General features: G+C 52.7%; 1 protein-coding gene across 1 annotated transcript in view; it reads left to right on the top strand.

Annotated features, from left to right (window-relative positions):
* The window catches only part of bicd1a (bicaudal D homolog 1a), a 29843-nt gene that overhangs the window by 2729 nt on the left and 38 nt on the right, over nucleotides 1-27076 (top strand). The window contains exons 2-7 of the mRNA XM_084672985.1: nucleotides 16410-16622; nucleotides 18665-18817; nucleotides 19478-19948; nucleotides 23828-24985; nucleotides 25266-25417; nucleotides 25691-27076. The exon at nucleotides 25691-27076 is cut by the window's right edge and continues 38 nt beyond it. Of these exons, the coding sequence (XP_084529111.1) occupies nucleotides 16410-16622; nucleotides 18665-18817; nucleotides 19478-19948; nucleotides 23828-24985; nucleotides 25266-25417; nucleotides 25691-26255 (2712 nt within the window). The 3' untranslated portion in view covers nucleotides 26256-27076. The remainder of the gene's footprint in view (nucleotides 1-16409; nucleotides 16623-18664; nucleotides 18818-19477; nucleotides 19949-23827; nucleotides 24986-25265; nucleotides 25418-25690) is intronic.

The following is a 27076-nucleotide window of genomic DNA, read 5'->3' as shown; positions in this document are numbered from 1 at the left end:
CCTCCATCGCGGTCTTGATTTCACAGCCGCCTTTAACCTGACGAGTAATGGATGGAACATCTGTGATCATTAATCCGTCATGCATTGGGAATCACAGCTGTCTGAATTGGCTGTGGCCTGTCATGTAATTTGGGTCTGCTGGGAGAGGAGGAGGAGGGAGAGGAGGAGGAGGAGGAGGGAGAGGAGGAGGGAGAGAGAGAGGAGGAGGAGAGAGAGGAGATGGGAGAGGAGGAGGAGGGAGAGGAGGAGGGAGAGGAAGAGAGAGAGGAGGACGAGGACGAGGAGAGAGGAAGAGAGAGAGGAGGAGGAGGAGGAGGAGAAAGGAAGGAGAGGAGGAGAGAGAGGATGAGGATAGAGAGGAGGAGGAGGAGAGAGAGGAAAAGGGAGAGGAGGAGGAGGTGGAGGTAGAGGAGGGACTCTCAGCATCAGAATCTTGTGTTTATGGATCAATTGCTGAGTGATGATGTGTAGGATGATGAGAGAGAGAGACAGGGAGAGAGGGAGCGTGAGAGAAAGCAAGAGAAGGATAGAGGAGAGAGAGAAGGAGAGAGAAAAGGAAAGACAAATACGAAAGAGAAGGAAAAAAGTGAGTGAGAGAGACAGAGAGGGAGAAAGAAACAGAATAAATAAGATAAGAAAAGAAAGAGAACAGGAGAGTTATCAAATAGTAGAGTATTTCCCGTTGAGTGATTAGTGTCCAGGTTCATATTGTTTGTGTGTGTGTTAACAATCAGCCGATACCAGGTCCCTTTACTGTGCAGTTTTGCCTGACTCATCCTCTCCTCCTGCTCTGAAATCTGTATCTTTGCATCTCATTCGATAAAGGTCTCCTCTCATTCAAAGAAAATGGCCTGATATTGAATCGCTGTCTAACAGAGAAACACAAAAAAGGGATGCTTGATAAATGAGGGCACTATAAAAAGTAAATGAGCATTAAGATCCCAGTGTCATTATGACAAATTGACCAAGGCGTATGCTTTGGAATTTCCCAGCATTTTGTGTGTAAACTATGTACCACCACACTGAACTCTTCCTTGTGGCTTTATAAGTGCATAAGTGTGACTGTCTGCCTGCCTGCGTGCCTGCCAGCTTGTCTGCCTGTCTGCCAGCTTGTCTGTCTGCCTGTCTGCCTATCTGCCTGTCTCTCTGTCATTCTGTTTTTTTGTCTGTCTGACAGCCTTCTGGCTTTTCACCTCCATCCCTCGCTCCACACTTCTGTATTTCACTTCCATCCTTCCATTCCTCTCTCTCCTTGTTAGTCAGAGATACTGAGAGAGGAGCAGCCTCGATACAGTAACCGCCCTCTCTCTGCTTCTTCCCCCTGAGAGATGTCCGTCACCGCGCAGGGAAACGTCCAATCGGAAATCGGAACGGGCCTCTCCTCTGGCTTGATTGGTGGACGGGTCCCACTGCTTGTTTTTGATCCTGATGGAAATGATCAAACCTGATAACCAGAGAGCCGCCCCTCCTTTGTTGTGTGAGATCTCTGCTTCCTTCAGTGGACACCTGAGGCTCAGCCGCCATTTTGTGCCTAGCAGGGTCAGTTTCTGCGTGTTGGTGGCGGGTACACTGCAAAAACAAACAAAATGGCGGAATGGACAATCTCGTTTTTAGATTTTAAAACTAGTTATACTTGTTTCTAATATAAATGGCTCATCTAGTGACTTAAACGACACATTACTTACCAAGTGAACATTCCTTCAGCAGCTAAATGTACTTGTTTTAAGCACAATCAAGCTCATACTTGATATATCTGACAGGGCATTTTTGCAAGGAATCACAGAGTCTATAGGAAGAGCCCTACGCTGCATGTTCTATAGGCTGTTAGTGCTGCCTCTGCAGGGACACGTAGCTGCAGCGGAGGTGGTGTAAGTGGAGTGGAGTGGAGTGGTGGTTGAAATATGCAGTGGCCTATGTTCTGTGGTGTGTGTGTTCTCTCCACAGGGCTGTTCTCCCGTAGCACAGGCTGATGTCATCCTCATACAGGAAGCATCAACCAATCGACCACGTCTTTGTCGCTCATCTTGGGATGTAGAATGGGCGGTGTTCCTATTTCTGCTGTGTTGATTGAATGCAACAAAAAAAACAACACAGCTTTCATGCGTGAGATGTGGAACGTGAGCTTGTTGTTTGTTCGACATGGACCCTGTCACTGCTCGACCCTGTCGCTGCTCGACCCTGTCGCTGCTCGACCCTGTCGCTGCTCGACCCTGTCGCTGCTCGACCCTGTCGCTGCTCGACCCTGTCGCTGCTCGACCCTGGAGGGAGTGTGTGCTGGCGGGGGCTGCGACCGGAGGTTGGTTGCTGAGTAGGCACTGCCTCCAGGGTGGAGGGCCCGCAGGGCGGAGGGGCCGCAGGGCGGGGGGGCCGCAGGGCGGGGGGGCCGCAGGGCGGGGGGGCCGCAGGGCGGGGGGGCCGCAGGGCGGAGGGGGCCGCAGGGCGGGGGGGCCGCAGGGCGGGGGGGCAGCAGGGCAGAGGGGCAGCAGGGCGGAGGGGGCAGCAGGGCGGAGGGGGCAGCAGGGCAGAAAGGCAGCAGGGCAGAGGGGGCAGCAGGGCGGAGGGGGCAGCAGGGCGGAGGGGGCAGCAGGGCAGAGGGGCAGCAGGGCAGAGGGGGCAGCAGGGCGGAGGGGGCAGCAGGGCGGAGGGGGCAGCAGGGCGGAGGGGGCACAAGCCTGGCTGTCGTTCTGACATGGGGGAGTAGGTCACACACACAGGGACCAGGCCTCCCTGGCCTTGTCACCTTGCACACACACACACACGTCCTACACACACACACACACACGCACGTCCTACACACACACACACACACACACACACGTCCTACACACACACACACACACGCACGTCCTACACACACACACACACACACACACACACGTCCTACACACACACACACACGTCCTACACACACACACACACGCACGTCCTACACACACACACACACGTCCTACACACACACACACACGCACGTCCTACACACACACACACACACACACGCACGTCCTACACACACACACACACACACGTCCTACACACACACACACACACACGTCCTACACACACACACACACACACGTCCTACACACACACACACACACACGTCCTACACACACACACACACACACACACAGAATGCTTCGGCTGCATTCCACAGCTAAGCTAGACTCGCATGCATTCCTCTGTTGAACTGGACAACGTGTGACTCAGTAGGGACGTCCTACCAGCTACCTGAACTGCCACACTTTCATAAAACGGTAAAGTCAATCAAACACTGACTCAAATGACGTTATAAGACCTGATGACCTTTGATTTTATGTTTTCAAGTAAATCCGGTGGCAGAATTTTACAGTTGGGGAAACCTGAAATGTCACTTCTTTTTAAGCTCTTTTAGATCAACCAAATGCTTCTTTCTGGGTTGTTACCACAAAGTCACAATAGTTAAAAGAGTTCTGCTCCTTCTGCTCTCAAAAGAGTTCTGCTTCCTCTGAGTCTGTTACGTCACAGCAGGCCCGCAGGGACACAGCAGGCACTAATGTGTTTGTTGCCCTAAGAGCAGGAAGCTTTTTATCTGTCGTCCCCCGCCTCCTGTTCGACCCTTGTTCCGCATCCTCCGCCGTGTTCCGGGGAGTCTCCGTCCCCCAGAAAGCCCTGCCTCGTTACCCCTGGTTACCCCTGTCTCTGGAGCTCCTGTAGGGGTCACATGACGTCTCTTAGGGTGGCACCACTTATTGGAGCAGAACATGGATCAGGACTCTGTTAAGAAACGTTTATCAGGAGCCCTGCCAAGATCTTGTAGGTAATGACTGACTGCTCCATCAGGGAGGCAACAAGGCATTCACGGCAGCCTGGACGGGATGATTTCCGGCATTACCGTTCCGTCATTCAACACACGGAAAGGTTTTATCTGAGGCGGGCCACCAGAACAGATGACTAACGGAGCCGAATGAGTTCAGAGTTGGAGAGAACTTTCTTTTTTTTGTCCAGTTGTTACGTAATAATACGATAATGTTACTGGACAAGAAGCCAGAGAAACAGTCCTTGCGTTGTCAGAAAAAGGACAGTTTGAATAGGATCAGGTCTTGATACAACAAATCCGTGGCAGATGGAGACAAAGGGAGGAATTGGAAAAAGGCAATGAAAGAGCACAAAAAGAGACAATCCAAGTGGATGTATAACCAACCCAGCTTTTGCTGTGCTAATCTTCCCTGAGTGGTCCTGCGTTGAGGGAAGGTGTGTTTGGGAGGTCAGCGTGTGTCCTACAGGTCCTCCCTATAGACCAGAAGACATCTGGCTGGCTGTAAATCTCCCTGCACTGCCTTGGTACTGCAGTGAGAAGACAGAGAGAGGGAGAGAAGGAGGGCAGCAAACAGGGGGAAGACAGGATGACAGGCTTTACTGCCTCCCTCTTCCCCTCTCTTCCATTCTCCTCCTGCTCCTCTCCTTCTTCCTGACGTCAGCAGGGGGGGTTGTCCTGGGAGGAAAGGGGGTGTAGAATCCATACTTTATGAGCCCGCCCCCCACCCACCCTCCCCCACCCTCCCCCACCCCTGTCTAAGCGTGTCTCTCATCCCTCCTGCAGCTACTGCTCTCTCCCCCCCGTCTCCCCCCCCCCTCCCCCTCAGTGCCCCCCTGGGATAGCCCCTGGAGTGATGGCGGAGAAGAAGGAGGAGGAAAAGGTATTGATTTCTGCTTGCATGATGTAAAAGCATATTATCGCTGAAATGCTTTGTGTTGGCTGGCGCTTAGCATGCAGTCTGGGGGGGGGGGGGTGGGGGGGGGGGCGACATGCGCCAGCGAAACCAAACAGACTGGCTTTAACGTGATTTCCTCAAAGTGGATCAGAGCTTCTGGTAAGTGAAAGCCAGCAGTGCATAACCACACGCTGAGAGGGACTGGAACCTCAGAGGAGACTTGCTGCTCCGCCCGACACTGCTGCATACTCCACTCAGTGACTGGCCTCACCACATACGGAATGGACACTTTCGTTACCACACTGTAGATACATGAAGCTGGCTTTGCTTTGCACTTACAGTAAATACAAGGTGTGTTTTGTTCAGACACTGAAGGTGTGGTTGCTGACCAGTGATGGCTTAGAGGCTTTGTGGACGGTCGTAGCTTCTGCCTAAGCACCGACCTGTTTCAAGATTCAATCACATCATGAGAATAGCAAACGTATTTGGGTGTTAGGGAATGCAGGGCGCTAGTTGTGTTGTGCACCGAGCCGCGGGCTCGTGCCTGTGTAGATGTTGACCTCCGTGACCCCTCCAGCAGTAAACCCAGAGGAGACGGGATGAGGAGCATACAGATGGGTGGTCGTCTGGTCCCGGGTCTGACCTGCTGCGTGTGGATGTGGCGGCGGGCTGGGCGGGCTGTCTGGCAGGCTGAGAGGGTGGTTATGGGGGTTCTGTGTGTATGTGGGAGGGAGGGATGTTTTGATTGAATAAAAAGAGGAGGAGGGGTGCAGGTGGAGGGGAGTCGGGGGGGAGGGATGTTGTGATTGTGAAGGACGAGGAGAAGGGGGGCGGGGGGGAGGGAGGGAGTGGGGGGGAGCTACACTGCCCCGTCTTGCTCCAGAGAACTTCTTTGTTTTGTCTCGTGTCGTTGTGACAGTGATGACTCACTCAGGAAGGAGACGAGATGGAGAGACGAGACGAGAGGAGAGGAGAAGGAGAGCAGAGGAGATAGAGAGATAAAGAAAAGAGTATTTGGAGAGAGGAGAGATGAGGAGAGAAGAGTGTCACAACACTATTACTGAATGGCACAATACCTGTTTACGATACAATGCCGTTTTTAACATTACGTCAATGAAGCCCCCTTAGACAGTCCACATTGTGTCTTGTTCTCTGTGTCTGGTGATCTTCTCTGTCCTCGTCTGTCTCCTCCTGTGACTCTCGCATGAGTGAGTCAAGGTCCCGCTCATTAGTCCTGTTATGCCTCTGGAAGATTCATCTGGGGAAAGTTGTTTTTACAGAGCTTCTTCTACTGCAGTGGAGTGATTCTGGAGAGACAAGACTTTCATGCCTGCAGGCGGCCGTATTGATCACTGTCCCACTTTGTCTGTGTGTATGTGTGTGTGTGTGTGTTAGAGTGTGTGTGTGTGTGTGTTTGGCACATTCAGAGAGCACTGCAAAAATAAGTGCTCTCTCTCACAAGAAAAGGTTTATTACAGCACTCGGACTCCCTCACTGAGTCCTTCTAGGACGGTTATGGCTGTTGCATAAGGAACCGAGTTCACCCCTGTTGACTGAGATACGTTTTCCTGAACAGATATATGATCCTCTGTGCAATAAGTGAAAAAAAATCAAAGAAAAAATCAAGAAAACCAAATACATCACAAATACCCATCTTAGTTCAAGGGGATATCTCAAAATAACAAAAAACGAGCTTGTTAAAACAACAAAACAGTGTTGTCTGTCTGTTTCCCGGCAGACTAAGACCCTGTGCATCCCTTCGTCCATCACATTCCTTCCCTCCCTCCTCCCTGAGGTCATTAAATTCATCTAGCAACCTTGAGAAGCACTCCTCCTCTCCCCCTCTCCTCCTCTGGGTAAAAGACTTTCTTCTGGCCTTTTATCCATCCCTCTAACCAACAACTACACGTCATCCCCCCATCCTTCCATCCCTCTCTCCCCCGTCTCCCTCATCTGTGCCTCTCATTCCCTTCCCTCTCCATCCCTTCATTCGGCCCCCCCTACTCCCCCCCCCCCACCCAAGTGTGTCAGTCCCTGTGCTGTAGAATCAGGTCAGAAGGTCTGTCATGTTCTCTCTCTCATCTGCATGACTGTTCTCCACAGCCAGCCGGCCTGTTTCATTAACCCCAATCACCATCACTGGTGGGTGGACGCCCAGGTCTAATGGGAGATTACTGACTGGGTTATATGGGAGTTTGTGTGAGTGAAATTTCAGGAGAGGAGGGATTGGAACAGAGCTGGATGCAGTTCACTGCATCCAGAACAGGGTCTGTCTCCCAGGGAATGTGTGTTAGTGTGGTGGGAGTTAATCCTCAGTGTTGACCCAGTGCTCCAGAGAAGAAAGAGCATGTGGGCACAGTAGACAGTGGAGTCTGTGTCTGTCTGTCTCCCCTCTCTCTCTATCTATGTCTCTCTCCTCTCTCTCTATCTATGTCTCTCTCTCTCTCTCTCTCTCTCTCTCTCTCTCTCTCTCTCTCTCTCTCTCTCTCTCTCTCTCTCTCTCTCTCTCTCTCAGTGTCTGGTATGCGACACAGCCATTAGCTGTGACTGTCTATGAGCCTGCTGGAGATGACACTGTTAGCCAACCAGCCTGCCTGACCACCTGAGAACTAAACTGTCTCTCTCTCTTCCTCTCTTCCTCTCTCTCTCACTTCTCTCTCTTTCGACACTAACGGCTAATAAGAGAAGGCTGACTGTAGACTTTCGAGCCTTGACTGTGCCTCTGGGGTATCCGTAGGTGCAGGGAGGAAGAGAGAGATGGGTTTGCAGAAAGGAACCATGACAACAGAATGAAAATAAAACAATACCAGCACCTGACCTTGGCTGTAGGACACAGGAGAATAGCAGAGCCAGGGATCGTTTTAGCTCCTGGACTTTTGTCGCTCCAACTCCCTTCATCCCTATTTCTCTCTCTCTGTCCCCCTCTATTCCTCTCTCTCTCCCTTCCCTTTCTCTCTCTCTGTCCCCCTCTATTCCTCTCTCTCTCCCTTCCCTTTCTCTCTCTCTGTCCCCCTCTATTCCTCTCTCTCTCCCTTCCCTTTCTCTCTCTCTGTCCCCCTCTATTCCTCTCTCTCTCCCTTCCCTTTATCTCTCTCAATCCCCCACTCTCTCTCTCTCTCTCTCTCTCTCTCTCCCTCTCTCCCCACTCTCTCTCCCTCTCTCTCCCTCCCTCTCCCTCTCTCTCCCTCTCTCTCCCTCTTTCACCTTCTTTCTGTGTGACAGTGACTGGCTCTGAGTTGATGGAGAGATTCCAGGATGTTGGGCGAGCCAGACTTATGAGTCAGGCCACAGGCAGATAGGACTAACAGGGCAACATGCATTCAGACCTCTCCTCTTCTCCTCACCTCTCCTCTCATCTCCTTTCTTCTCCTCTGTCCTCGTCCTCCTCTCCTCTCCTCTCTTTTCTTCTCTCCTCTCCTCTCCTCTCCTCCTCTCCTCTCCTCTCCTCTCCTCTCTTCTCCTCTCCTCTCCTCTCCTCTCCTCTCATCTCCTTTCTTCTCCTCTGTCCTCGTCCTCCTCTCCTCTTCTCCTCTTCTCCTCTTCTCCTCTTCTCTTCTCTCCTCCTCTCCTCCTCTCCTCTCCCCTCTTCTCTTTGTTGGTTAGCTGGCAGTTTTGTCAATAAAAGTATCTTTAAAGTCAAAGTCTCCTCTCCTCCCTCTCTCCCATCCCCCTTTCCACACATTTTCTCCAGGCCCCTTTATTTCCAGGTTGGCAAACTGTGCAGTGGCACCAACAGTAGTGTGTGTATTTTGTGCACTAGTGGGTGCCTGGGAGTGAGTGTACTAGTGTGTGTGTATGTGTGTGCGTGTGCGTGTGCGTGTGTGTGTGTGTGTGTGGGTATTGGCATTTCCTGAGGTAGAAGCCATGTGTCTTTTGTTGAGATCAGATCAGGTCTTGTCTTATCAGTCTCATCTCTCTCTCTCTCTCTCTCTCTCTCTCTCTCTCTCTCTCTCTCTCTCTCTCTCTCTCTCTCTCTCTCTCTCTCTCTCTCTCTCAATCTCAGTTCAGTGCAGTTCCGTTCCATATGCTTTATTCACATGAATGTTCCAGTTAACAATGATGCCACAGCAGTCCACAGTGCTGCTAGCTGTTACTCAGCGTAAACAAAACAAAACACCGCCCACGCCTCTCTCCACCCAATCTTGAATCAAGAACGGATGGCCGCAGAAGACATAGCATCACACTGGGACAAACACGGAGAGAGACCAACAGGGAGACATAAACAGGGAGAGACAAACAGGGGTTACATAAGAGGCAGTCCCATCTGCTCACTGGCTGGTCAGGACGAGAGTTGAGCATGGCTTCACACTGAGGAAACAATCTGCCTGTGACGAGACACTGTTGAGCATATGTTCTCTGCTTAGAGGAGGAGAGAGAAGAGAGGGAGGGAGGGGGGGGGGGAGAGGAGAGAGGATGAGAGGAGGAAAGAAGAGAAGAAGAAAAGGCAAAAAGGAGACAGGATAGGAGGGGAGAGGAGACTAGGAGAGGAGGGTGGGGAGAAAGGAAGGGAAGAGAGAGCGGGACATATTAGAAGTCATCTTCTGCGAGGCGAGCAGTGAGGCACATTGTTACATCATCACCCCCAGCCCCCTGACCAGCTCCCACTCTCTACCCGTGTCTAGCGGGAACGTCGAGGCGGAACACGCCATCAAATAGGTGATTGGCATTGTGGGAAGTGTTCCAGACGTTTCTCTTATGAGGGTAGAGATGAGCAGACTGGAGCCAAATTCAATCATTTCTACAAGTGGAGCCAAATGCAGGGCTTTGGCTTGGCTGACCTCTGGGCCCAGCACGCCACGGACAGAGCAGTGGGCAGAGCAGTGGGCAGAGCAGTGGACAGAGTAGGGGACAGGGCAGTGGACAGAGTAGGGGACAGAGCAGTGGACAGAGCAGTAGACAGAGCAGTGGACAGAGCAGTGGGCAGAGCAGTGGGCAGAGCAGTGGACAGAGTAGGGGACAGAGCAGTGGGCAGAGCAGTAGACAGAGCAGTGGACAGAGCAGTGGACAGAGTAGGGGACAGAGCAGTGGGCAGAGCAGTGGGCAGAGCAGTGGACAGAGTAGGGGACAGAGCAGTGGACAGAGTAGGGGACAGAGCAGTGGGCAGAGCAGTGGGCAGAGCAGTGGACAGAGTAGGGGACAGAGCAGTGGGCAGAGCAGTGGGCAGAGCAGTGGACAGAGTAGGGGACAGAGCAGTGGACAGAGCAGTAGACAGAGCAGTGGACAGAGCAGTGGACAGAGTAGTGGACAGAGTAGGGGACAGAGCAGTAGACAGAGCAGTGGACAGAGCAGTGGACAGAGCAGTGGACAGAGTAGGGGACAGAGCAGTGGACAGAGTAGTGGACAGAGCAGTAGACAGAGCAGTGGACAGGGCAGTGGACAGAGTAGGGGACAGAGCAGTGGACAGAGCAGTGGACAGAGTAGGGGACAGGGCAGTGGACAGGGCAGTAGACAGAGTAGTGGACAGAGCAGCTTGCTGGACCTGGGCCTGAATGAGAGGTTGCGGGTGTTTTTACTAAACATGATGCGGAGGGTTGTGGTATGAGATGTTATGTAACACACAGTGAAGGGGTTAGGGTTAGACAGAGCAGTGGACAGAGCAGTGGACACAGTGAATGGGGTTTATCCAGGATATGTTTGCTCATCTGGCCACTGTCAAAAGACCCAAACTGTGTTCATGTATTGAGAATGTAGAACCATAAACTATACTGCATATGTTTTATGTAAAACATTTACTTAAAACTTTTGTTTTATAAATTCTTAATCCACTTTATGCAAATTATGGACTTTTATACCTTGAGTTGGGTGAACGAGATGGGCTATGCGTTTGTGAAACAAGCAAGTTTCGCTGACGAGTACATATTTCTTCATTACAACAGAGTTCTACAGTCCTGCAAATACCTCACCTAACAGATTATTATGATTACAGATAGGATCCATTTACAGACCACCAGAGAAATTAATTCCCCCAATCATCTATTGATTAGCTGTCTCAAAGGACCCTGGGGAGTAACTCAAAGAAGCAGACAACTTTTCCCTTTAATCATCTCAACGACCAGGACCTTGTTATTTAGAGTCTTGTCTCCTCCTGTCCTTCTCCTGCAGTGACCTCTCACCTGACCCTGGCCTTGACACCAAGCAGAGCCACTTCAACGCTGCCCCCCCCCCCCCCCCCCCATGGCCATGATAGTGTTAAAACAAGCCTTAGATTAAATGGTCTTGGCCTATACTGCTTACCTGTCACAATGTGGTTTGGAGATGAGTCAAACGCAAAGTATTTGGGGTGCACTTGATACGATGTAGTCTGGACCCAGGATGATTACAGTAAACACATGAAACAGTCTCGGGAGGAGTAAATCAAAGACACCCCATTTGTCAATCCTCCAGTCTGATGATGAGCTTCTCTGCAGACAGGCCTTGGGTTTTACTGCGTGAGTCGGGCCCACAGCACGCCCACAGAACCTCTCTCCAGACAGGGAAGCTGCATGATGAATCACCTGTCTGGAAAAGTTTGTATCACTTCCTGTGTAACTTCCTGTCCTGTACTTTTATCTCTCTGTCTCCTCTCTCCTCACCTCTCTTCTCCTCTCTTCTCCTCACCTCTCTCCTCTTCTCTTCCTCTCCTCCTCTCCTCTCTCCTCACCTCTCTTCTCCTCTCTCCTCCTCACCTCTCACCTCTACTCTTCTCCTCTGCTCTCCTTTCTCCTCCTCTACTCTCCTCCTCTCCCCTTCGTTCTCCTCTACTCTCCTCCCCTACTCTTCTTTTCTCTTCCTTTCCTCTTCTCCCCTCCTCCCCTCTCCTCCCCTGCTCTCCTATCCTCCTCTCCTCTCCTCTCCTCCTCTCCCTTACTCTCTGTTCCTCTCCACTCCTCACCCCCCCATCATCCTCTCTGTTCCTCCTGGCGGCCTGTGGTCCTCTGGGTATAAAATAGCCTGCAGCATCTCTTACTCTTTGGACCAATGCCTGACACACACACACACACACACACACAAGGCTGCGTCCAGGTTACCTAGCTCCAGGGCTGCATTCTGCATGCTCCCCTCATCCTCTCAGGGCCAGTTAGTGGGAGGGGGGGCATGGGGCATGGTGGGGGGGCATGGGGTGGGGTGGGGGGGCATGGGGTGGGGTGGGGGGGCATGGGGTGGGGTTGAGTTAGGGATGGGCTCAGGTTCTCCCCCTGGGGGTGAATATGATTGGGAGGGTGTCTATTGTGTGTGTGGGGGACTGACAGAGAAGCCAGTAGCCTGAGGGTTGAATCCATAATGGAGAGCAGGCCCGGATCGGCCAATCGGGAGCACCGGGAGACGTCCCGGTGGGCCGGTCTGTTATTTTGGCCGCGAGGGCCGGTGTTGTCATGGCACTGGGTTGAAATATGGATGCCGTCCCTAGGCTGCCTGCGCTCACAACAGCCCCTTTCATTTTATTTAGTCTTTTCTGGCAGCCTCACTCTCAGAATATAATGATGACGTGACTATCTTGACTCCCTGGCCCGCCCCCGACAGCGGCACCTTGCTCAAAATTAAAAAAAACTCACAGATAAAATAGATAACAGAAAGTGCAAAGGCGGCGCTGAAAAGGCCAAAATAGAAAAAAAAGAAAACTCTGACAAAAAACTGACACGGCCAAATGTAAAACGTGACGGCGGCTAACGTTAAGTTAGGAGCAGTGCAAGATGCTAGCGGCCGTGCGAAACAACGTTGTCTGCAAACCATCATTCATCTATCAAACTAAAATACCTTAACCCTTCGTCCTTTAGCTCTTCAGCAGCAGCAGCAGCCTCTAGTCCTGCTAGCTGCTAACAGTGAAGAGCCAGGCCCAGGTCCCTGCTGGAGAGTGTCAGTGAGGGGCAACGCACAGGGGGACGGTCATTACCGCCTTGTTAGGCTCTGCCCTGGGACATGATATTCAACTTTAAACAATGTCACAATCCACCAACTTCTTTGATGTGGCATGCCTTTTATTTAAGGCTTCAGGGTGTTGTAGCTTTATTCAGGGACTGACTGTCTTGATGGGGTGGTGTGTGTGTGAGTGTGTGTGCGTGTGTGTGTGTGTGTGTGGGGGTGTGCGCGCGTGTGTTTGTTTGTGCGTGCATGCGTGCTAGTAAACAGACACTGCTGTACAGATGTTATTTTAAGCGCAGCAACATAGAGGAGGAAGTTGCCGCAAAACTGGTTGTTTTCTCTGCTTCAAATGTGTGTGTGTGTCTGCAAGCAGTGTCACAGTGCAATGTCTGCTCTGAATAACAGGAAGCAGATGGATGAAACAGGCGTTTGGTAGGACGCCTTTTCCTGTGAAGGGGGTCTGATATAGAGGAACCATCTGTCCCTCCTGTCTCCATGGATGAGCTGTGCTGAATCCCCGGTCACTGCCCTGGGGGCTGCAGGCCCGGCTCAGCTCTGGGAGGTAGGGGGCCGCACAGCGGACTGCTGCCCAGCCACGGCTCCTGTTCCCTGGGTCCAGCTGCACCGTGGAGGGCCCTGCAGCGGAGCCCTGCTGAGGGGGTCTTGAGGATATTGACAGACCCTTATTTGGAGAAGCAGACGTAGTTGATCAAGGCTGAACTGTGAATGAATCACAGCTTTTGTTCCAGAGGGTGGCCTCTTTTCAAGGGGGAGACGATAATGAATGGAGGGAGGGAGGGAGGGAGGGAGGGAGGGAGGGAGGGAGGGAGGGAGGGAGGGAGGGAGGGAGGGAGGGAGGGAGGGAGGGAGGGAGGGAGGGAGGGAGGGAGGGAGGGAGGGAGGGAGGGAGGGAGGGAAAGCGCAAGGTACTGTAAGGGTAGAGAGAAAATGAGAGGGATATACACAGATGGAGAGTGTATTTAAACTGTGTATTTTGCAGACATTTAAACATCCTGTATCTGTGTGTTTAAGCACTGTTGGTGTTAATGCATGAATAAAGCGAGGAGATAGATGGAGAGAGAGGAGGGAGGGAGAGAGCGAGAGGGGGTGGAGGGATGGAGGTTGAAATAGATGGTGTGTGAAAGAGGCATGGGGTGAGGAAGGAATGGTGAGGCATGTCTACAGAGAGATGTGAAAAATCACCTTCCTTCAAAAAAAAACTGTTCAGCACCACCCATGGTGGGAGCCACCGTTTCCATAGAGATGGAGATGAGAAGGAGAGGGTGAGAAGGAGGTGTTTGTTTGGGGTGGGATGGGGGCGTATGTCCAGCTGTTCAACTAGCTTATCTCAATCACCCTTCAAAAAACAAACTCACAGGTTGGTTTTACAGTCCTAGTGAGGCCCAACAATTCACTCCCATTCAAATCTGTGTTCTTTAATATCATTTGAATCCTGACACTAATTCTAACCCTAATGTAATCCTAACCCTTAGCCCTCAATGTCATTCTAACCCTAATCTAACACGTGCTCCACCCCCCACCGCCCTGCCTCACATTCACCCCACATGAGGTTCCAGCGAACACGACAGCCAGGCAACCCCAGTGCCTCCTGGTCTCTCTCTCTGGCTGCTAATCCCCTGACAGACTCCCGAGCACAGTTCCACAGGACACCACACCATTACTAGCCTGACGTTGTCATACTCATAATTCTAGTTAGAATATGAGTCTGATAACTCTCCGTTGGGTTGTGACTATGGGGCGTGTTTCAACCAAACTCGTAAAACAAATGCCTCTTCGCTCAATTGGACAGACCAACAACCAATCAGAGCAACGTAATATGTTGTTTGTTGAAAACGAATTCAACCCAAGCGTCTCTTTCGTGACGTTGTTGATTACGTTACTGTTGATCATCTGTCCATCATCGTATAAAGCCCGCCCTGGCAGTTTCATTGGTCCGCCCAGATCCTGGTTTTATATAGTTTGTCCCCAATACGAGCCCCTCCAGACCCAACTTCCCGACTACATTTGTGTTGTGGGCGGGGCTAAATGGGGCTGGAAGCCAGGCTGCACCATCACAGCTCCATTCCTGTGTTGCTGCAAGATGGGACATGAAGGGGAACAGAGTGTAACGGTGATAAATGGCCCTCCGTCCTGCTTCCTGCTTCCTGCTTCCTGCTTCCTGCTTCCTGCTTCCTGCTTCCTGCTTACTCCACACTTCCTGTGACGGTGAGACTGACACAAATGGGAGAGAGGCCAGGGGAATGTTTCTAGATGGGCCAGATAGAGAGACGGAGTTCGGTATCATCCCAGATAACAGGGGTGTGTGTCTGATTAATAATTCACGTCTCTAGAATTCGGTGGAAGTAAAACGACTGTCCTTGGAGTTTTTCTGTGTTCTGTGGTTCAGGATGCTTGAGGTGCAGTCCTGTGGGCGTATGTGAAGCACTTTGTGACGTTGGCTTGCAAAAAGGGCTATCGTTTGATTTGATTTGAGGCTACCAAATTGTTCATTAGAAACCGAATGATTAAAGAACCTGCAGTTGTGTTTGTGTCTGTTGGGAGTGTGTGTCTGTGTGTATGTGTGTGTGTAGATGTGTGTGTGAGAGAGAGAGGATCAGTTAAGTGGTAAGGTGTGCAGTATTTATTGGCCCATGGAGAGCGATGACAACTGTGTGTGTGTGTGTGTGTCAGTGTTCAGACCATCACAGTTGATGGATGTGTACATTAGACCAGGTACAGGATATACAGGGTCTCTGTGGATGCTCATGGAGTGCCTGCTGTATAGAGGAGGCATCATTGCTGTGATGGACTTCTTTATCTAACATGTAGAACTTGTTTTGAAGCCACAGTGAAACATGATGCCATGGTGAGAATGATTTTCCCTCGGAGGCCTGGTGTATCTAGATGTGTAAATAGAGGATTATAAAAGGATGTGAAGATGGTGACATAGACCCATCGTCTTTTGTAAATAATCTTTATTCATTCATGAATTCATTCATTCAATAACACATTCATGAATTCATTCATACAATAACACATTCATAGATAAATACATTCATTCATTCATTCATGTATTTCAGCTTGTGTTTACCAGACTCCTGGCAGTGGTCTCAGCCGGGCCATAGATGACTGGCTCTGACAGGGGACAGCAAGGCTGATTGAAGGAACCACAGCAGTCAATGTCTATTGATCCAGGCTGAAATATCATCCCAACTCCCCTTAGGGGGGGTGGGTGTGGGTGGGGGGGTGGGGGGATGCTACCCTGGGAGGGGTTGATGGGATGGGAGGGCTTGTACAGTATCAAATGAAACAACCCTGGTTATGATCGTATGTTCTACTGGCCTTCCTTTGCTCCTGAAATATCAAAGTACAAATGAAGGAAACACTGTCCTCTCTCCTCCTCATCTCCTCCTCTCTCCTCCTCTCTCCTCCTCTCTCCTCCTCTCCTTTCTCCTCCCACCCCCCTCCTCCCTCTGCCCCTCCCCCTCTGATGACTGTACACCTCATCCTCCTCCTCTGTCCTCCTCCTCTCCTCCTCCCCTCCTTCTCTCTCCTCTTCTCTCCTCTTCTCTCCTCCTCTCTCCTCCTCCTCTCCTCCTCCTCTCCTCCTCTCTCCTCCTCTCCTTTCTCCTCTCACCCCCCTCCTCCTTCTGCCCCTGCTCCTTTGATGACTGTACACCTCCACCCTCTCACACCCATCATCTGTCCTCCCCTCCTCTCTCCTCCTCTCTCCTCCTCTCTCCTCCTCTCTCCTCCTGTCCTTTCTCCTCCCACCCCCCTCCTCCCTCTGCCCCTCCTCCTCTGATGACTGTACACCTCATCTGTCCTCCTCTCCTCTCTCGTCCTCTCTCCTCCCCTCCCCTCTCCCCGCGCCCCCAGGCGTTCGGCCAGGCCTACTCAGCCCAGCGTAAGGTAGCGGAGGACGGGGAGACCAACGAGGAGAGCCTGCTGCAGGAGTCGGCCTCCAAGGAGGCGTACTACATGGGCCGCCTGCTGGAGCTGCAGACCGAGGTGAAGGTCAGCCGCTCCGTGGCGTCCAACAGCCAGGCGGAGAACGAACGCCTAGCAGCCCTCACGCAGGAGCTACGAGAGGTCAGGGGGAGACGTGGGTGTGTGTGAGTGGGGTATATGTGTGTGTGGGGTATGTGTGTGTGTGGGGTATGTGTGTGTGTGGGGTATGTGTGTGTGTGGGGTATGTGTGTGTGTGGGGTATGTGTGTGTGAGTTTTGGCATGTGTTTGTGATTGTGTGTGTTGTGTTGTGTGTGAGTATCTGTGTGAGAGTATGGTGTGTGTTGTGGTGTGTGTGTGTGTGTGTTGTGGTGTGTGTGTGTGTGTGTGTGTGTGAGCGTGTGTCAGCAGACAGGAGGTCAGGCAGGGGTCAGTCTCTACGGTCACGACCCCATTGTGGAGGGCAGATCCGGAGCTAAGCTGGAGATGAGAGAAATGCACTGAGCTCTGCACATGTGTGGGGCAGGGGGTCAACCACACACACACACACACACACACACACACATGTACACACACACACATACTCACACACACACACACACAGACCCCACACACACACACACATGTACACACACACACATACTCACACACACACACACACAGACCCCACACACATGTACACACACACACAGACCCACACTCTGGGGGCAGGCTCTCATTCAGTAGTTGACAGAAGGGAATCCAGCCAGCTGAATGATGGGTCAGTGTTTTGTCTGTTCCTGTGACCAATCCAAACCTTCCAACGTCATTCATTCAAACTGGCAGCGGAACAGAATAAAGAAAGTGTATCTTTACATGAACTTCTGTATAGTACCGTAAATCAGATGAGCAATCCTCAGGGATTACAGTATGACACGAGGCCAATTCGATTTTTGATTTGAAACTATTGACACAAGCATTATAGGACTTCTGTTATTACGGTAATATTCCCTTTATGGAACACTCTTCATGAATAAGACTTTTTGATCTTTGCTCTGAAATCACTCAGAGAGTGATGTGTGCTGTTTGGCCTTCTAATGACACCTGTGTGTTCAGTGAGAGGATCAGAGAAGGACGTCGCCCTTTGATGATGCGTTCATTAGCTTCCGATTGGCTCTGCGGGACCTTGTTTGCATGCAGGCCACATGTTAATGAAGAGGAGAGTTGCTTTCGTTTGAAGAGACAGGCCCAGAGGGGCGGGGTTTGTCGCAGCTGTGCCTCATCAACGAGACAAAAAACACAAACAACTTTGACATCAACACACAGAACCACACACACACACACACACACAGACACTAACACACACACACACACACACACACACTAACACACACACACAGGCACACACTAACACACAGACACATACATAGACACACACATACACGTGTACACACATCCTGTACAGACCATGCCATAAACTCTGGAGGATTAGTGAACGTTCTCAGACGCCTTCTCTCCACAGGGAACTGGTGACCTGTCCTCCTTCTAGGAACACAGCAAAGGAATCATCTCATTGGCTCCCAGTTGAAGAGGTATTCCTCCTGGCTTCTGTGGAGGAAGTTGACATTTACAGTCACACAGAAGTGCTGAGGACGATGGTTTTTTGACATTTGTGGTCACCGCTAGGATTTTTACCCTTTATACATCGTCAGTCTCCAGTTTGCTCGGGTTACCAGGCAGGCTGGGAATGAGGCTGTGGTCGGATCTGAACACTTGATCTTGCAGGGGACCAGAGTGCTGACTCGTGGCTTTCTGGAGGCAATTTGTTTCATACCGTCTCTCCTAGTCTGCCTCTTCCTCCTCCCAACTTCAGAGGGGATACGGGAGTGTGTGATTTGGTGTGTGTGATGATGTGTGATTTGGTGTGTGTGTGATGATGTGTGATTTGGTGTGTGTGTGTGTGTGATGATGTGTGATGATTTTGCGGAAAGACGAGTGTAATACATTGCATGATCTCACACTAACACTATTGCACACACACTCACACACACACACCCACAATCTACACACGCATAATGTACACACTCACGCTCTATGCACACTTAACGTACACACTCTCACACGCACCCATGAACGCACCTACACACACCCACACCCCCCCACAGCCGCTGTGTGTGTGCTGAGCGTTGTGTCCCTGTGCGTCCAGAGCACGGAGGCCCTGGAGCTGCAGAGGACCAGGATGAGGGAGGAGCTCAGGGAGTACAAGTTCAGGGAGACGCGGCTGCTGCAGGACTACACCGAGCTGGAGGAGGAGAACATCACCCTGCAGAAACTGGTGTCCACCCTCAAGCAGAACCAGGTCAGTACAGCTGTTGCTGCGGATACTACTGTACGTGAGGAAGCATGACTTGACCTCTGCTGCTCTGCCCCCCATCTACCCTCCTCCCTCCTCCCACCCCACCCCTCCCTCCTCCATCCTCCCCTCCCTCCTCCCTCCTCCCTCCTCCACACGCCTCCTCCCTCCTCCCACCCCACCCCTCCTCCCTCCCTCCTCCCTCCTCCCTCCTCCCTTCTCCCACCCCACCCCTCCCTCCTCCCTCCTCCCTCCTCCCTCCTCTCCACCCCTCCCTCCTCCCTCCTCCCTCCTCCCTCCTCCCTCCTCCCTCCTCCCTCCTCCCTCCTCCCACCCCACCCCTCCCTCCTCCCTCCTCCCTCCTCCCTCCTCCCTCCTCCCTCCTCCCTCCTCCCTCCTCCCACCCCACCCCTCCCTCCTCCCTCCTCCCTCCTCCCCACTCCTCCCTCCTCCCTCCTCCCTCCTCCCTCCTCCCTCCTCCCTCCTCCCTCCTCCCTCCTCCCTCCTCCCACCCCACCCCTCCCTCCTCCCTCCTCCCTCCTCCCTCCTCCCTCCTCCCTCCTCCCTCCTCCCCTCCCCTCCCCTCCCCTCCCCTCCCCTCCCCTCCCCTCCCCTCCCCTCCCCTCCCCTCCCTCCTCCCTCCTCCCACCCCTCCCTTACTCCCAGGTCGAGTACGAAGGGCTGAAGCACGAGATCAAGGTGCTGGAGGAGGAGACGGTTCTCCTGAACAGCCAACTGGAGGACGCGCTACGTTTGAAGGACATCTCTGAGAGCCAATTAGAGGAGGCCCTGGACGCGCTGAAGAGCGAGCGCGAGCAGAAGAACAGCCTGAGGAAGGAGCTGGCCAATCACATCAGCCTGAGCGACAGCGTGTACGGCGCCGGAGCCCACCTGGCTCTGGACGGCCTCAAGTTCCCCGACGACACCCCGACCAATGGGACGGCAGGGCCCCTCGGCAATGGCAACAGCGAGGACAGCAACCGCTGTAATGGACACCTGCACGGAGGCACGGGATTGGCTAAGATGAACGGGGAGTTCCGCTCCTCCAGGAAGGGGGAGGGTCTGAATCCAGTGTCTGATCTCTTCAGCGAGCTCAACCTGTCAGAGATGCAGAAGATCAAACAACAGCTGCTGCAGGTATGTTGCTGTTCTGGAAAGACTAGATGAGGGGGGGGTTCACATAACCTTCTCGAGAAGACTTTTATTTGTATAAATGTTATTTTCTTCCTGTCTAGTTACTGAGGGAAAAAAAGTTTTGAAAATGTTGTATTCACTTCACAAAAAAGTTCTTAAGAACATCCTTGCTTCTTTAGAAAAAACTAAATGTCCTCGAGATAATATTTCTTCCACAAACTGCGGTTAGGATGATTCTTTCAAACTTCCCGATCGTTTTCCCTGAGAGCGAAGATACTTGTGAATTCGTCCCTAGAGAAAGAGAGGGGTTCACACAACTATCAGATGGAGGCCATGCTGAATGAGAGAGACACGCCGAGTCACGTGACCAAAGTGTCTGAGCCGCCAACCCCTAAACACGCCCCCTCACATGCAGCCCAACCCTGACCACACAACCTCACAATCACCCGGGCTGAGAATGGACTCCCGCTAGTCTCACAGCACACGACGTGCAGACTGATTAGTGTGACAGTGTTCTGCATCACAGGGCGGCTGCCAAGCTGACGTCCTTGTTGAACAGAAGTCATTCACTCCCTACAGTCTGACGAGCATCCTCCTTCACCCTGAGAGAATCGATAGCGCTTACTCTGAGGAACACAATCAGTGGTTTCTTCGGCTGAGGCATTAAGAGGCTGCTATTGACTTCCTTGTCCTCGCCGCCATTGTATACCCAGGTAGAGTAAGGGAGGAGAGGAGATAGGGGAAGGAGAGGAGAGGAGGGGAGAGAGGGAGAGAGGGGGAGAGGGGTTTGATTGGCTGCACTCAGCCAATCACACGACTCAGATACACGTCTATCCAGAGCAACGTTCAGCAGGTAAAAAGTACAGCAGGTGATCAAGGATCAGATTTTCGTCGTTTGAGGAGCGTTTGAGTCCTGATGTTGGGCTACAGTGTACCAAGTGAACCACCCCAGTCATTTGACAGAATGTGCTTAAGAGCGATTGACCCAGTTTATCAAGACAGCGCTTTCTCAGATGACGGTTGATGTGTTGTGACTGTAGCCTGTGGATATCACCGGTGGCAAGGTGCTGACATGGGGAGAGCCAGGCAGGGTCAACAGGAAAGGTCACCTTCACACATTTATACACCATAACAGCCAACTGACGTTGCTGGGTTTGTTATGTGGGTTTTGAATAGTGACACGATTCAACCATGTCACCAAGGCTTAGCTGGGGACCTTTCGAGCACCTTTCGAGAGGAGAGGAGGGGATAGGTGAGGAGAGGAGAGGAGGGGAAAGGAGGGGAGGGGAGAGAGAGACGGGGTGGGGAGGAGAGGAGAGGAGAGGAGGGGAGGGGGAGCAGAACAAGAGGGAGGAACAGTAGAGCAGACAGAGCAGCTATTGGTTGTCCGCATGGAGACAGGAAGTGGACAGGAATAGAAGCGCTCGTATGGAGAACACACACACACAGAAAGAACACACACACACACACAGAACACACACACACACAGGGAGAACACACACAGAACACACACACACACAGAAAGAACACACACAGAACACACACACACACAGGGAGAACAAGTATGAACTCACAGTACACACATAGCATCGTTACAGACGACACAGCTGGGGGCACACACACACACAATCACACACTCACAGACTCACACACGCTCACATACAGTGCATAATGTGCACATACAGTGTGATAAATGAGTTGTGCAAATACTTTATAAACACACATAATCAGAACAACAGAACACATACAATACATACAATACAACAGAACACATACTTGAATTGAATTTTTATTGTGCTTTGAAGCAATAGGATAGAAAGTGACTGATTGCATTAGTGGCTCCTAAATGCATTAGTCATTTAATTTTAAATGGATGTTCCCTCTTGGGTTAATCTAGTTTTTAGTTAAACATCAGCAGCTTTTAATTGCTTTCAGGGGTGGGTTCTGATCCTGACTGGAGGACTTTATGTACTCTAATATCAGAGACACCAGTCGGCTTCAAGCACTGTGAGGAACCTCCTCTCCATCCCTCTCTTTACTGGCTCACTCTCTCCCCGTCCCTCTCTCTCTTCCCCTCTATTCCTGTCTCTCTCCTTCCCTTTCTCTCTTTCTTCCTTTCTCTCCTTCTCTCCTTCTCCTTTCTCTCTCTCTTCTTCCCCCTCCCTCCCTCTCGTTCTTCCTTTCTCTCCTCCTCTTTCTCTTGCTTTCTCAGTCTCTCCTTATCCTTCTCTCCCTTACCTTTCTCTCTCTCTCCCCCGTGTCTCTCTCTCTCTCCCCCCGTCTCTCTCTCCCCCCATCTCTCTCTCTCTCCCCCTGTCTCTCTCTCTCCCCCCCTGTCTCTCTCTCTCCCCCCTGTCTCTCTCTCCCCCCCATCTCTCTCTCTCTCCCCCTGTCTCTCTCTCTCCCCCTGTCTCTCTCTCTCCCCCTGTCTCTCTCTCTCTCTCCCCCTGTCTCTCTCTCCCCCCCTGTCTCTCTCTCCCCCTGTCTCTCTCTCTCCCCCTGTCTCTCTCTCTCCCCCCCGTGTCTCTCTCTCTCCCCCTGTCTCTCTCTCTCTCCCCCTGTCTCTCTCTCTCTCCCCCTGTCTCTCTCTCTCCCCCCCTGTCTCTCTCTCTCCCTGTCTCTCTCTCTCTCCCCCTGTCTCTCTCTCTCTCCCCCTGTCTCTCTCTCTCTCCCCCTGTCTCTCTCTCTCTCCCCCTGTCTCTCTCTCTCCCCCCTGTCTCTCTCTCTCCCTGTCTCTCTCTCTCTCCCCCTGTCTCTCTCTCTCTCCCCCTGTCTCTCTCTCTCCCTGTCTCTCTCTCTCTCTCCCCCTGTCTCTCTCTCTCTCCCCCTGTCTCTCTCTCTCTCCCCCTGTCTCTCTCTCTCCCCCCCTGTCTCTCTCTCCCCCATCTCTCTCTCTCTCCCCCCTGTCTGTGTCTCTTTCTGTGGAGTCTTGTTTCCAGGTGTGAACACAGGGTGAGAAAACACACTGACACATCACTCAGCTCCCCTGTTCTGTGGTGCAGTGCTAATTGGTGAAATTTGAGGTCCTCCCCACACACACACACACACACACACACAGCCACACACACATTCTCACATACACACAACCACACACACACACACAGTACATACTGTGCTTCCCCCGACTCAGAGACTAAATATGCACATTTCATTACATACCACCAACAGGAGGACACAAGGTTTTCGCAGTGCAGGTTCTGCTGAAAAATGATCTTGAGGTTCTCTGACTAATATGCCGACTCAGTCTCAAGTTTATGAATGTGTTTGTTTCGTATGCCTGGGCGTCCCCCAGAAGGGGATCGATGGAGTTTCACGGCCTCAGCGCCAGTTCGTCCTGGAGGGGCTGAGCTCTCTGACTGCCACGGTGGACAATCAGAAAGCTATTAAACAGCACTTCAGTTCAATTACGAGAACACTTGCAGTGGTGTGCTTAATGTGTGACAACAACGCCATGATACATTACACTCCATAGCTATTTCTTTCAACACCCTTGTGATCAAGCTGAAAATAAATTAATTGTAAATAACTTGCGATACAGCAGTAATCTACATAACAAAGCTGTTTTTTGTGTTGCTTTTCTGTTTCTGATCATGACGTATACAATGGGGGGACGGGAATTGTTTATTGGTTAGAGCTTTTGCCTGCAGATCGAGAGATCCCAAGTTCAAATCTCCCCAGTACATCTCTTCGGATAAAACCGTCAGCTAAATGAATACATTGAGAAATGGTATTCTTTGCTGATAAATAACTTGTGAGCCTGTTCACGTAGGTGTGTGGTCTGACCGTTAATCCAACTTCGGTGTTGGGATTCATCCCCTGTCGGGGGTGAAGGTCCCTTCCTCCTCTGTGACCTGACCTGCAGTGCGCCCTCCCGTCCTGCAGGTGGAGCGAGAGAAGGCAGTGCTGCTGCTGAGCCTCCAGGAGTCCCAGACCCAGCTGCAGCACACGCAGGGCGCCCTGTCGGAGCAGCACGAGCGCATGCACCGCCTCACCCAGCACGTCAACGGACTGAGGCGCTGCCACGGCGACGACAAGAACGCCGACGAGCAGGAGAGCGAGAAGCCCGACGGCAGCCCCTCCCCCCCCGGTCGCCGCGACGACAACGAGGTGGCGGACATGGACATCCACGGGTTCGAGATCCTGGAGTGTAAGTACAAGGTGGCGGTTACCGAGGTGATCGATTTGAAGGCGGAGCTAAAGGCCCTGAAGGAGAAGTACAACCAGTGCGTGGAGGGCCAGGGGGAGGAGCTAAGCGCTGTCCAGGCACTGAACGAGCAGGTGATTCGCCTGGAGCGAAGCTCCCGCGAAGGCCATGAGAAGCTGGCGTCCCTGGAGGCGGAGCTCCGGACGGCGACGGGCGTGGCCGGGGAGACGCAGGCCATGCTGAACACAGCGCAGGACGAGCTGGTGACCTTCAGCGAGGAGCTGGCCCAGCTCTACCACCACGTCTGCCTCTGCAACAACGAGACGCCCAACCGCGTCATGCTGGACTACTACCGCCAGAGCCGTGTGACCCGCAACGGCAGCCTGAAGGGCCCAGAGGACCCGCGCGCCCTCCTCTCCCCCCGCCTGGCCCGACGCCTGGCCGCCGCCGCCGCGTCCCTCGAACCCCCGCGCAGCCCCCTGGACTCCCCCTCCCGGGACCCCCAGGGAGGGGACGCTTCCGCAGGGGGGCGGGAGTCCCCGGGCCCCGGGGGACTCACCCAGGGCAGCCCCACCCGGACCCCCATGGGCTCCCCGGTCATCAGCATCTCTCCCTCCCCCTCCCCGGTGCCCGAGGCTGGGGGGGACCTCCGCAAGGAGCCCATGAACATCTACAACCTGAACGCCATCATCCGGGACCAGATCAAGCACCTCCAGCGGGCGGTGGACCGCTCCCTGCAGCTGTCCCGGCAGCGGGCCGCGGCCAGGGAGCTGGCCCCCATGCTGGATAAGGACAAGGAGGCCTGCCTGGAGGAGATCCTCAAGCTCAAGTCCCTGCTCAGCACCAAGAGGGAGCAGATCGCCACCCTCAGGCTGGTCCTCAAGGCTAACAAGCAGGTAAGGAGATATGCAGACTCTGGATGTGGACAAATCCTGTCCTGGCAAGAATCCCAAATCTAATCCAAATCCAGGAGTCAGATGGCTGAGCGGTTAGGGAGTCGGACTAGTAATCTGAAGGTTGCCGAAGTCGATTCCCGACTGTGCCAAATGACATTGTGTCCTTGGGCAAGGCACTTCACCCTACTTGCCTCGGGGGAATGTCCCTGTACTTACTGTAAGATAAGAACGTCAGATAAATGACTAAATGTAAATGTAATCCCTAAACCCTGTCTCTCAGACGGCGGAAGTGGCGCTAGCTAACCTGAAGAGCAAGTACGAGAACGAGAAGTCGATGGTGACGGAGACCATGATGAAGCTGAGGAACGAGCTGAAGGCCCTGAAGGAGGACGCCGCCACCTTCTCCTCGCTGCGCGCCATGTTCGCCACACGGTGAGCGGCATGCTGGGAAGTCACAGCACCTTAGCTGTTGGCTGCTGAGGAGAAGACGTGCAGTGTGTCAGGAAGAAAGTGTGCAAAGATGGAAAACCTTTTCTATCGTCTCCTCGAGTCAAGTTGTTCTCCTCACCTCTCCACTCAAATGTTCCCCCTGTCTCTCTCTATACTTATCGCTCTCCCTCGCATTCTCTCTCCCTTTCTCCCTGTTGCTCTCTGTGTCCCCCCCCCATATCTCTCCCTCCTCCACTCCTCTCCCCTCCTCCCCAGGTGTGATGAGTATGTGACCCAGCTGGATGAGATGCAGAGGCAGCTGGCGGCCGCAGAGGACGAGAAGAAGACCCTGAACTCGCTCCTCCGCATGGCCATCCAGCAGAAGCTGGCCCTGACCCAGCGCCTGGAGGACCTGGAGTTCGACCACGAGCTGACCTACCGCGGCCGCGGAGCCAAGGTGCCCAGGATCAGGACCAGCACGCCCAAAGTAAGTCGCCGGGCGGCCCTCACCGCCCCCCCCAGCCCCACCATGGTCCACAGACCCTCCGGTATCACCATCACCCCCCATTCCTTCCACCACGCCACTCTGAGCAGCTCTCCTTCCCTGGAGCTCCCCCCTTCCCTGTCCCTGTCCCCATCCCCCTGGTCGTCCCCAGACCCACCACCCCAGACCTCCACCCTGCCCCCCCTGGGGCACCCCGATTGGTCCCTGGGCACCCAGACCTTCCTCATAGACCCCCATGCTCTCAGCCTGGAGTTCAGACGGCTCGTCCACACTCGAGACTCCACCCAGCGGTCGCCTAGCTCCGCCCCTGCAACCCCCTACCGGCGGAGTAGGTGAGCACCCAACGCACCCCGGCCTGGCCTCACCTCCCGGCCACCCCTTGCCCTTGTGCCTACAGTTCCCAGAATCCCCCAGCCGGGCCGAGCGGATTGGTAGAGACACTGAGAGGAAGACAGACTGGTTTCCACTCTCTCACATCCTGTGACTATCTTCTCAGGGGCATGATATGATGAGGGGCCCGATGAGAAAAAAAGACAGTTTGTGACTCCATTTGGTAGGGTACTGCAGATGAAGTGTTCTCCCTCTGTATAGTTACATTATAACAAGCGAATGTGGATACAAAACCCAGGCGATCGAAAGTTTTACAGATAGATACACCGACGGATAAATTGCATTTTAGAAACTGTTTGATGGAAGTCATTTGTCTCCTTTTTCAGTTATTTGACACCATGCAGTGTGGTTGTATATGGTTTCCCTCTGTAGCTAGTTGGCTCAGAAAAGCCTGAAAGATTTCAGAGTGGGAGCTGAGTGGCCTGCTAAGTGTCTCATGTCATCATCCTCCTCTCGCCTCCTCTGGTAACCACACTTGATTTCACAACCACGATCAACACAGTCAGGCCATCCCTTTCCCCTGTTTTTCTTCATTGCATGTGTTAATCATTCACTTGGTTTCATGAAAATCAGCTTGTAGCTCACTAGCCTGGCTGTGTCCACCCTCACTCAGCCTGGGAAGACTGTTGTGATGTGGTATTCATTTACCGACAGCGCCACCTGGTGGCTGACTTCTAGAAGTGCAGCCAACCGTCAACTCTTTCCAAATCGCCACAAACAGTATGAATGTACGGCAAAATTGCTCATTTAAAGTTTATATCGATAAA

The sequence above is a fragment of the Hypomesus nipponensis genome, chromosome 14 (genome assembly GCF_054491055.1).
Source record: "Hypomesus nipponensis isolate SF chromosome 14, ASM5449105v1, whole genome shotgun sequence".
Taxonomy (NCBI): domain Eukaryota; kingdom Metazoa; phylum Chordata; class Actinopteri; order Osmeriformes; family Osmeridae; genus Hypomesus; species Hypomesus nipponensis.
The sequence above is the reverse complement of the archived record's forward strand: the minus strand, read 5'-3'. Positions and strand labels throughout refer to the sequence as shown.